Genomic DNA, 12,650 nt, shown 5'->3' on the forward strand with positions numbered 1-12,650 from the left:
TTGCAGATTGAGAGGATTCAGAATCCAGAGCTCTGGAAACACTATCAGACAAAGAAAAACAACATGGATGCCAAGAATGGCCAGGTGACCAATGAGAAGCTGCTCTTCCATGGGACAGATGCTGCCTCAGTGGCGCTTGTCAACGGAAACGGCTTTAACCGCAGTTACGCTGGAAAGAATGGTAAGGAAGCACGTAATCTGGCTGCTTCAAAGGAGGCGTTAGCCATGAGGGTCCAAGCTGGCTGGGGACAGCGGGGATGGCATTGTGTTCTCTCATGGTTGGAGGCTATGTGACAACCCAAAGTTTTAGGTTAGACTCAGTATATTTCATCCGAAAGGAGCTGACTGGCCCTCTGGGGTGGAGGAATGATTTTTAAAAATTAAAAACACACACAAAACTTTTTAAAAGAGGCTTTAGAGAGAACCGAACGTTATTTTTAACATTATTTGACATGTTGGATCAGTGGGTCAAACTATAAACTAATTGGAAATCCTTAAGGATGGTTTGTTTTTCTCCTCACAGCTGTAGCATATGGAAAGGGAACCTATTTTGCTGTCAATGCCAGTTACTCCGCCAATGACGTGTACTCCAGACCAGACGCAAACGGGAAGAAGCATATGTACTATGTGCGAGTACTCACTGGATGCTACACGCTTGGAAACGCATCATTAATTGTGCCTCCTCCAAAGGACCACCAAAATCCTACTGACTTATATGACACTGTCACAGATTGTCTGCAAAATCCAAATTTATTTGTGGTATTTTATGACTACCAGGCTTACCCAGAGTACCTCATTACTTTTAGACGTTAACATTTTGGTAACCTTTGCAGAAGATATTATTAATCTATACACACCTAACTGTAAAGCAAGTAGTAGTTTTTTTTTTTTTCTCTCTCTCTCTCTTAACAGCTTTTGCTAAGATCAAAGGACCTTTGTCACTGAAATCAGACTTTCTCCAGCCTCTCTTTCATAACTGGAATAAACCTATCTTGAGAGCAATAAATTTGAGAATTTAAATCTGATAACTGTTAGCACTGTGTGTCCTTAATCATGGATATCAAATCTGTAGAAGTACAGGTGTGTCATTTCCATCCAGGAAGGACAAAATAACATTAATCTTAAAGGCAGGGGACACGGTGACGCAGTTTCAGCTGCCACTTGCAGACATGTCAGGACCCCATCCTGCTGTGGGGAGCACAGTATTACACCCCATACATGGTGTCATGTCAGGGCCCCATACTACTGTGGGGACCACAGTATAACTGAGTGGGTGGGGCTGCTGTCTTCCCTGGGTGCAGGAATCGTGTCTAATTTTTTTTATCCCTGGGCTGAGGTCTATGCCTAATGTACAATGGATGCTCTACAAGTGTCTCATAAACTAAGAATGAAGAAGTCCCAGTCAGACTCCTGAGCAACGGGAACCATCTCTTCAACACCCTTGACTTATTGTCTCTTTGCTGCAAACTGAAGAGATTCCATCACAGGGAATTGTATTCTCAAATCAGCTGGGACACATGGCACTGCTCTGGTCAGGGCTCTGGGACTGCAGTGTTGCCGTACCCTGCACAGGCCAGGGGCTGGGGTCTAGCTTGAGGACTAGGTGAATCATGTCCCATGGAGTTGTGCAGTATAGCAGCCCTGTCTCCAACTGGTCCTTTTTCATGATGAACCCAAATCTGCCTTCCTGTAACTTCTATTTGTGGTCTTAGTTCTGCCTAGCAGAAAAAAAAAGGGGACAATGCCTGCTGTGTCTTCAGGATGAAACCCTTATATTAAATTAATCTAAGTGTGTTAAAGAGCTTATTTTCCTTGGCAGCCTAGCTTTTGATGATTTTAAAGCCTTGGGCATAAATAAACCAAAGGAATTAAGCAGTCATTTTACTAATTTGCTAACTCCCTATCTATTGGGTAGTAATGGAAGTTTCTTTTATAACTTCCCTAAGTAAATTTCAGATTCAAACATTATTTGAGTGCCTAAACTGTACCACGTAGTATAATAGGTGCTTTCATACAGTGTTTATTTTATTCCCCCAACACTGTTTTAAGAATTATATCCCCATTTTAAAGTTGAGGAACAACATCACTCATTATCAGAGAAATGCAAATCAAAACCACAGTGAGGTACCATTTCACACCAGTCAGAATGGCTGCTATCCAAAAGTCTACAAGCAATAAATGCTGGAGAGGGTGTGAAGTGCCGGGATCTAGCCCCCACAGGATCCAGGGAAACCCTCAGGAGAAATGGCGTTGGTGAAGAAAATGATTTAGAGAGAGATAAAGAAAGAATGTTGTAGATAAGAAAATAGAGGAGAGAAAGAAAAAAAAAAAGACAACGGGGGAACCAGGCTTTCGTGGAACTGATCCTGGTCCATCCCTTTTTTTTTCAGGGAAGATTTTATACCTTGACTTGTACATAGAGGGAAATGAAAGATGCAAAGTCATACAGAGTCAGCCCAAACATTGCATCTGTTTTGTCTTTATCAAAACCAGGATTTTTTCTGCATCCCTTTCCCATAAACAATATTGTGTACATTATCTTCTGGCCTTGGAGGCCTGTGAACATTTTATGAACCTCTTTTGATAAAGGCTGCACAACCAGAAAACTTATTTTCCCTTGAAATGTTTTTTCTTTATATTTCTAATCTAAGTCAGCCTCAGAAAATGCTAAACAGAGTTACATTTCTCACGGAGCAAAGGTGCAGTGAGTTACAACAAAGAAAGAAACAATTAGCTCAAAGGTCTGATGTGGTTAATTCCAAGGTTACGCTTGTTTTTCTTACATTCCAACTATGTTAACTAATGCACTCCCAGGTGCACAGTGGATAAGAGATATGGGAACTTAGCAACAAGCACTGGCCCAATAATGAAATCTTATACCAGCACTACTCTAATAGTTTTTAACTCTTTGAAAGGCTCTATGTTTTAGGCTTCCCGTGCCTCTCACAGTTGGGAGGCTGTAAATAATCATTTGTGTAGCTGCAAGAGTTTGGATAAACCTGCCAAGCAAGCTAAAATGTTAAGAGGGGGTTTGATTTGAAATATTCCTCTCATGTCCAGGAGACTTATTAGCTAGAGCCCGAAGTTGATTTTCTCCAGGGAAAGGTGGCTGGGGATAGCCCCCTGTATGTCAGGAGAGTTGGTGAAAGGCATAAAATAGTAAGACAGATTCTGGTTTAGGGGTAGATGCTCGAGCAGGTCTAGGGAGCCCCTCGAGTCCTGAAGTCTTGCTTGACCTTGTCATGGGTGGGATCTCCTGTGCTGGCTCCCAGCAGTGGAGAAAAGGGAACCCTCTTACACTGTTGGTGGGAATGCAAACTAGTACAGCCACTATGGAGAACAATGTGGAGATTCCTTAAAAAACTGGAAATTGAACTGCCTTATGACCCAGCAATCCCACTGCTGGGCATACACACCGAGGAAACCAGAATTGAAAGAGACATGTGCACCCCAATGTTCATCGCAGCACTGTTTATAATAGCCAGGACTTGGAAGCAACCTAGATGTCCATCAGCAGACGAATGGATAAGAAAGCTGTGGTACATATACACAATGGAGTATTACTCGGACATTAAAAAGAATACATTTGAATTGGTTCTAATGAGGTGGATGAAATTGGAGCCGATTATACAGAGTGAAGTAAGCCAAAAAGAAAAATAACCAATACAGTATACTAACGCGTATATATGGAATTTAGAAAGATGGTAATGATAACCCAATATACGAGACAGCAAAAGAGACACAGATGTATAGAACACAGAAGACTGTATAGAACAGTCTTTTGGACTCTGTGGGAGAGGGAGAGGGTGGGATGATTTGGGAGAATGGCATTGAAACATGTATATCATATAAGAAATGAATCGCCAGTCCAGGTTCGATGCATGATACAGGATGCTTGGGGCTGGTGCACTGGGATGACCCAGAGGGATGGTACGCGGAGGGAGGAGGGAGGGGGGTTCAGGATGGGGAACACGTGTACACCCGTGGCAGATTCATGTTGATGTATGGCAAACCAATACAATACTGTAATTAGCCTCCAATTAAAATAAATAAATTTAAATTAAAAAAAAAAAAGTTGAGGAAACTGATGCTTAGAGCATAAGAAGCTTCCTTGCCTGAGGTCCCCTGCATAATAGCCTGAGAGCCAGCGACTGAATCTGGGTCTCTGTGTCATCAAGCCTCTTGATCTTCCTACTGTAGAACATGGACTCTAGGTTAATGTTACTGACTCAGGAACATCTCAGACAATGTGTGTATTATCCTCATATTTCCGTGGTCTTGACCTTTCTGGCTTTGGTTTTTACTGTAGAGGCTCTTCATTTTGAAGTTCTGAAGGCCAAGAGGCCAGAGCTATATCCATGGGGAGCCAGGACAGATGGTGAACTTGGATGGTAGGGGTCACCAGGAGGATAAAGGCACTCTTTCTTGGCCTCCGGGAGCAACACCTGCACTTCAAGTAGAGGAGGTTGAGGAGCCATAGTGGCGGCTTCATTAAACACAGACATCTTGAAATTTTTCTTGCTGTTGCTGTTTTTTAAGTGGATTGGCAAAGACTCCTTATTGCTTAGGAGTGGCTTCTTAGTCACTGGCATCTGAACTTGGGCTTGGCAGTGAATATAAGAAATAAAATGGAGAGGTCTGCTCTCTTACTTGTTCCCCAGTGGTTTGGTTAACTTAGGCAAGGCTGAATATCAGGGTGTACTGCACCAAGTGTAACAGTGATGCAGCCCAGAAATGTCACAGTTACCCTCAATCTAAGGAATGCATTATATGACAAATGGGACATGGCCAATATTATAATAACTATGTATGGAGTATAACTTTTGAAAACTGAACCACTCTACTGTATATATGTAACAAATAATATTGTACATCAACTATACTTCAATAAAATTTTTTTACAATAAATATCATTTCTTTCTTTTTGAATAAAATACTTGGAAGATGTTATTTGGTGATTAAATGTCTTTATCCTTAAGGGCAAATACGGGAGAGCCTGATTACAAACACAGGCCACTGCTGATAAAAGACCACAATTAAACATGATAGCATCAAGAGATCCTCAGAGTATATTAATAACATTCAACTGAAAGTTACAGGAAGTACACAGTACAGCTTTAGCTCAGCAAATCTGAAGGGCACATTTGCCCTTCAGTATTTAGCAGTAGCCAAATTCTGGAGCTATTTAGTAAAGAGAGCTAATCTTATAGTAAGGAGCTATTTAGCAGTAGCCCCTGCTAAAACAAGCCCGCTTTAAGCCTGTGTTAGGTCTTGATGGTCTACTCCAGGGCCAGAGATTCTTAAACTTTTTTGCTATTTGAAGCACCTGAGGTGCTTGCTGAGAATGCAAATTCTGGCACATCCCAAAGGAGTCAGATTCTATGGCTCTCTAGAATGGTACCCAGATAGCTGCATCCTCAGTAAGCCCCTCAAATGATTCTGATATTCCTCATAATCAGAGCTGTTCAGGACTTTCATGGGTCTTAGGCACCTTTACCTTTGTGGGCCCCTTACTCCATGAAGTTGCTGCTGCACTGGTATAACCATGAATATATCAAAGTTGGATTCTTTTTTTTTTTTTTTTTTTAAGAAACTAAAACATTTTTGTAGACCTTAAAAGCTCAGGGGCGTTAGCCATTGTGCCTACCAGATAGGTCACCCTGCTAATACCTGGATACTGTAACTTTAGGTGTAACAACATCAATCCCCCTAATCTCTGGATGGGGCTTCCCAGGGTGGCACTGGTGCTAAAGAACCCACCTGCCAATGCAGGTGATGTGAAAGATGCGGTTTCGATCTCTGGGTCGGGAAGATCCCCTGGAGAAGGGCATAGCAACCCACTCCAGTACTCCTGCCTGAAGAATTGGTCAAAGTATTTAAAATTGATTTCACTCATTTGGGCATGCTTATCTGAGAAATACAGGATGAAATGGACCCCTACTTGGTGACTGACAACCCCTCTCTTTCATTATCTTTTCTCCCTCTTCTAATCCCCATTTGCAGATAGTCAGGATCTCTTTCTGTGTCATAATCTCTATCTCTATAAAATTAAGATATTATCTCCCAACACCCATTTACATTTAGAATCCATTCACATCAATGTCTTAACTCTCTCCCCAGGCCTCTGCATGCCAAAGACCTTTAACAGAATTCAGTACGTTGACTCAGAACAGCTTTCAAACTTTTCCGACCCCAACCTACACTAAGAAGTACATTTTATGTCAGGCCTAGTACAGGTACAGATGTAACTGAAAATATTATGAAATATACTTACCCTGAAAAAATGCTTCCTGGACAGTTTCACAAAATACATTTACTACCAAATTCACTGAAATTATGTACTATTTCATTAAAAAAAATCCTGGCCTCACCCACTAAATTGATTTTATGACTCACTGAATGATGCTGAAGCTGAAACTCCAGTACTTTGGCCACCTCGTGCAAAGAGTTGACTCACTGGAAAAGACTCTGATGCTGGGAGGGATTGGGGGCAGGAGGAGAAGAGGACGACAGAGGATGAGATGGCTGGATGGCATCACTGACTCGATGGATGTGAGTCTGAGTGAATTCCGGGAGTTGGCGATGGACAGGGAGGCCTGGTGTGCTGCGATTCATGGGGTCGCAAAGAGTCGGACACGACTGAGCGACTGAACTGAACTGAACTGAACTGAACTGAATGGGTCATCCATGGAGTCACAAAGGGTCAGACATGACTTAGTGACTGAACAATAATGGGTCACAATCTACAACTTGAAAAGCAATGCTCAAAGAAGTAGCAAAGACAGTGAAATATTTGGGAGGGAGGGGGTGTGGGAAATCTCCGCGAAGAAGGATATGTGGGAATTCTGGGGGAGGGAGGGGTGCATGCATGCTCAGTTGTGTTGATTCTCCGAAACTCCACGAACTATAGCCCGCCAGGTTCCTCTGTCCATGGAGCTCTCCAGGCAAGAATACTGGAATGGGTTGCCATTTCCTATTCCAGGGGATCTTCCCAACTCAGAAGTTGAACTTGTGTCTCTTGCATCTCCTGCACTGGCAGGTGGATTATCACTGAACCATCTGGGAAGCCCATGAGGGAAGGGGTGAGGGAATTTTGAGTGAAGGAGGGTGTGGGGGAGCTCTCAGTGTAGGGAGGTGTAAAAAAATGTATCTGAAGACAAGGACATGTCTCTTTCTGCAATAGGGATATATCTACTACAGATGGGGCTTCCCAGGCGGCTTAGTGGTAAAGAATCCACCTGCCAATGTGGGAGACCAAGGAGACGTGGGTTTGGTCCCTGGGTTGGGAAGATCCCCTGGAGAAGGGAATGGCAACCCACTCCAGTATAGTTGGACATGACTGAGTGAATGAACATGCATGGAGTGCTACAGAAAACAGACATCTTATACTTAGCCACAACATCCTCTGCCCCAGTGATTTTGATGGAGGTCTCCTTTTTAAAGTTATTAGTCGCTCGGTCGTGTCTGACTCTCTGTGACCCCATGTACTATATATAGCCCACCAGGCTTTTCTGTCCATGGGATTCTCCAGGCAAGGATACTGGAGTGGGTTGCCATTCCCTTCTCCAGGGGATCTTTCCAACCCAGGGATCAATCCCAAGTCTCCCCACACTGCAGGCAAATTCTTCACTGTCTGAGCCACCAGGAAAGCCTCCTTTAAAAAAAATCTACTCAAATATTTAATATGCATAGAAACTAATGAAAATGAAAACACAACAACCCAAAACCTGTGGGACACTATAAAAGCAGTGCTAAGAGGAAAGTTCATGGCAATACAGGCATACCTCAAGAAACAAGAAAAAGTCAAATAAATAACCTAACTCTACAACTAAAGCAACTAGAAAAGGAAGAGTTGGAGAATCCCAGAGTTAGTAGAAGGAAAGAAATCTTAAAAATTAGGGCAGAAATAAATGCAAAAGAAACAAAAGAGACCATAGCAAAAATCAACAAAGCCAAAAGCTGGTTCTTTGAAAGGATAAATAAAATTGACAAACCATTAGCCAGACTCATCAAGAAGCAAAGAGAGAAAAATCAAATCAATAAAATTAGAAATGAAAATGGAGAGATCACAACAGACAACACAGAAATACAAAGGATCATAAGAGACTACTATCAGCAGTTGTATGCCAATAAAATGGACAACGTGGAAGAAATGGACAAATTCTTAGAAAAGTACAATTTTCCAAAACTGAACCAGGAAGAAATCGAAAATCTTAACAGACCCATCACAAGCACGGAAATTGATACTGTAATCAGAAATCTTCCAGCAAACAAAAGCCCAGGTCCAGATGGTTTCACAGCTGATTTCTACCAAAAATTTCGAGAAGAGCTAACACCTATCCTCCTCAAACTCTTCCAGAAAATTGCAGAGGAAGGTAAACTTCCAAACTCATTCTATGAGGCCACCATCACCCTAATACCAAAACCTGACAAAGATGTCACAAAAAAGAAAACTACAGGCCAATATCTCTGATGAACATAGATGCAAAAATCCTCAACAAAATTCTAGCAATGAGAATCCAACAACACATTAAAAGATCATACACCATGACCAAGTGGGCTTTATCCCAGGGATGCAAGGATTCTTCAATATCCGCAAATCAATCAATGTAATTCACCACATTAACAAATTGAAAATAAAAACCATATGATTATCTCAATAGATGCAGAGAAGGCCTTTGACAAAATTCAACATCCATTTATGATAAAACTCTCCAGAAAGCAGGAATAGAAGGAACATACCTCAACATAATAAAAGCTATCTATGACAAACCCACAGCAAACATTATCCTCAATGGTGAAAATTGAAAGCATTTCCCTAAAGTCAGGAACAAGACAAGGGTGTCCACTTTCACCGCTACTATTCAACATAGTTCTGGAAGTTTTGGCCACAGCAATCAGAGCAGAAAAAGAAATAAAAGGAATCCAAATTGGAAAGAAGAAGTAAAACTCTCACTGTTTGCAGATGACATGATCCTCTACATGGAAAACCCTAAAGACTCCACCAGAAAATTACTAGAGCTAATCAATGAATATAGTAAAGTTGCAGGATATAAAATCAACACACAGAAATCCCTTGCATTCCGATACACGAATAATGAGAAAGTAGAAAAGAAATTAAGGAAACAATTCCATTCACCATTGCAACGAAAAGAATAAAATACTTAGGAATATATCTACCTAAGGAAACTAAAGACCTATATATAGAAAACTATAAAACACTGATGAAAGAAATCAAAGAGGACACTAATAGATGGAGAAATATACCATGTTCATGGATTGGAAGAATCAATATAGTGAAAATGAGTATACTACCCAAAGCAATTTACAAATTCAATGCAATCCCTATCAAGCTACCAGCCACATTTTCACAGAACTAGAACAAATAATTTCAAGATTTGTATGGAAATACAAAAACCTCGAATAGCCAAAGCAATCTTGAGAAAGAAGAATGGAACTGGAGGAATCAACTTGCCTGACTTCAGGCTCTACTACAAAGCCACAGTCATCAAGACAGTATGGTACTGGCACAAAGACAGACATATAGATCAATGGAACAAAATAGAAAGCCCAGAGATAAATCCACACATATGGACACCTTATCTTTGACAAAGGAGGCAAGAATATACAATGGAGTAAAGACAATCTCTTTAACAAGTGGTGCTGGGAAAACTGGTCAACCACTTGTAAAAGAATGAAACTAGATCACTTTCTAACACCGCACACAAAATAAACTCAAAATGGATTAAAGATCTAAATGTAAGATCAGAAACTATAAAACTCCTAGAGGAGAACATAGGCAAAACACTCTCAGACATAAATCACAGCAGGATCCTCTATGATCCACCTCCCAGAATTCTGGAAATAAAAGCAAAAATAAACAAATGGGATCTAATTAAAATTAAAAGCTTCTGCACAACAAAGGAAAATATAAGCAAGGTGAAAAGACAGCCTTCTGAATGGGAGAAAATAATAGCAAATGAAGCAACTGACAAACAACTAATCTCAAAAATATACAAGCAACTTCTGCAGCTCAATTCCAGAAAAATAAACGACCCAATCAAAAATGGGCCAAAGAACTAAATAGACATTTCTCCAAAGAAGACATACGGATGGCTAACAAACACATGAAAAGATGCTCAACATCACTCATTATTAGAGAAATGCAAATCAAAACCACAATGAGGTACCACTTCATACCAGTCAGAATGGCTGCGATCCAAAAATCTGCAAGCAATAAATGCTGGAGGGGTGTGGAGAAAGGAACCCTCCTACACTGTTGGTGGGAATGCAAACTAGTACAGCCACTATGGAGAACAGTGTGGAGATTCCTTAAAAAATTGCAAATAGAACTACCTTATGACCCAGCAATCCCACTGCTGGGCATACACACCGAGAAACCAGAATTGAAAGAGACACATGTACCCCAATGTTCATCGCAGCACTGTTTATAATAGCCAGGACATGGAAACAACCTAGATGTCCATCAGCAGATGAATGGATAAGAAAGCTGTGGTACATATACACAATGGAGTATTACTCAGCCGTTAAAAGAATTCATTTGAATCAGTTCTGATGAGATGGATGAAACTGGAGCCGATTATACAGAGTGAAGTAAGCCAGAAAGAAAAACACCAATACAGTATACTAACACATATATATGGAATTTAGGAAGATGGCAATGACGACCCTGTATGCAAGACAGGGAAAGAGACACAGATGTGTATAATGGACTTTTGGACTCAGAGGGAGAGGGAGAGGGTGGGATGATTTGGGAGAATGACATTCTAACATGTATACTATCATGTGAATTGAATCGCCAGTCTATGTCTGACGCAGGATGCAGCATGCTTGAGGCTGGTGCATGGGGATGACCCAGAAAGATGTTATGGGGAGGGGAGGTGGGAGGGGGTTCATGTTTGGGAATGCATGTAAGAATTAAAGATCTTAAAATTTAAAAAATAAAAACTAAAATTAAAAAAAAAAAATTTAAGGAGCACCTACCATATGCTGGGCACTGATCAAGGCTCTGCAAATACACAATAATCAAAACCAAACTCTCATGCAGTGACATTCTAGTTGTAGGAAGATAGACAACAATCAAATAATTAGGTAAACATACAGTGTGAGATAGTGGTGAGTGCATCCTCCAGGTGGACCTGGAGGAATCAACCTGCCTGACTTCAGGCTCTACTACAAAGCTACAGTCATTAAGACAGTATAGTACTGGAACAAAGACAGAAATATAGATCAATGGAACAAAACAGAAAGCCCAGAGATAAATCCACGCACCTATGGACACCTTATCTTTGACAAACGAGGCAAGAATATACAATGGAGAAAAGACAATCTCTTTAACAAGTGGTGCTGGGAAAACTGGTCAACCACTTGTAAAAGAATAAAACTAGAATACTTGCTAACACCATACACAAAAATAAACTCAAAATGGATTAAACATCTAAATGGAAGACCAGAAACTATAAAACTCCTAGAGGAAAACATAGGCAAAACACTCTCCGACATAAATCATAGCAGGATCCTCTATGACCCACCTCCCAGAGTAATGGAAATAAAAGCAAAAATAAACAAAACAAATGGGACCTAATTAAAATTAAAAGTTTCTGCACAATGAAGAAAACTATAAGCAAGGTGAAAAGACAGCCTTCAGAATGGGAGAAAATAATAGCAAATGTAGCAATTGACAAAGAATCTCAAAAATATACAAGCAGCTCCTGCAGCTCAATTCCAGAAAAATAAACGACCCAATCAAAAAGTGGGCGAAAGAACTAAACAGGCATTTCTCCAAAGACGACATACAGATGGCTAACAAACACATGAAAAGATGCTCAACATCACTCATTATCAGAGAAATGCAAATCAAAACCACAATGAGGTACCATTTCACGCCAGTCAGAATGGCCGCTATCCAAAAGTCTACAAGCAATAAATGCTGAAGAGGGTGTGGAGAAAAGGGAACCCTCTTACACTGTTGGTGGGAATGCAAACTAGTACAGCCACTATGGAGAACAATGTGGAGATTCCTTAAAAAACTGGAAATTGAACTGCCTTATGACCCAGCAATCCCACTGCTGGGCATACACACCGAGGAAACCAGAATTGAAAGAGACATGTGCACCCCAATGTTCATCGCAGCACTGTTTATAATAGCCAGGACATGGAAGCAACCTAGATGTCCATCAGCAGACGAATGGATAAGAAAGCTGTGGTACATATACACAATGGAGTATTACTCGGACATTAAAAAGAATACATTTGAATTAGTTCTAATGAGGTGGATGAAACTGGAGCCTGTTATACAGAGTGAAGTAAGTCAGAAAGAAAAACACCAATACAGTATATTAACAAATATATATATGGAATTTAGAAAGATGGTAAAGATGACCCTATATGCAAGACAGCAAAAGAGACACAGATGTATACACAGTCTTTTGGACTCTGGGAGAAGGCGAGGGTAGGATGATTTTAGAGAATAGCATTGAAACATGTATATATGAGAAAAAAAAAGGGCCAAAGACCCTACAGAAGGGTCTTTTTCAGACCATTCTTTTCTTGGGCATGTTCACCTCCCTTCCTCCTTTCTTCCAGAAAGCCAGCACTCTCTTGGGATTTATTGATACCCTCAGTTTGAA

The 12,650-nt window shown here is 40.7% G+C and overlaps 1 protein-coding gene across 1 annotated transcript in view; it reads left to right on the top strand.

Annotated features, from left to right (window-relative positions):
• Positions 1 to 1,025, top strand: part of PARP14 (poly(ADP-ribose) polymerase family member 14) — a 48,388-nt gene extending 47,363 nt beyond the window's left edge. Inside the window, exons 16-17 of the mRNA XM_004002978.5 lie at positions 7 to 181; positions 524 to 1,025. Of these exons, the coding sequence (XP_004003027.3) occupies positions 7 to 181; positions 524 to 813 (465 nt within the window). The 3' untranslated portion in view covers positions 814 to 1,025. The remainder of the gene's footprint in view (positions 1 to 6; positions 182 to 523) is intronic.
• Positions 1,026 to 12,650: the final 11,625 nt, after the last annotated feature.

The sequence above is a fragment of the Ovis aries genome, chromosome 1 (genome assembly GCF_016772045.2).
Source record: "Ovis aries strain OAR_USU_Benz2616 breed Rambouillet chromosome 1, ARS-UI_Ramb_v3.0, whole genome shotgun sequence".
Taxonomy (NCBI): domain Eukaryota; kingdom Metazoa; phylum Chordata; class Mammalia; order Artiodactyla; family Bovidae; genus Ovis; species Ovis aries.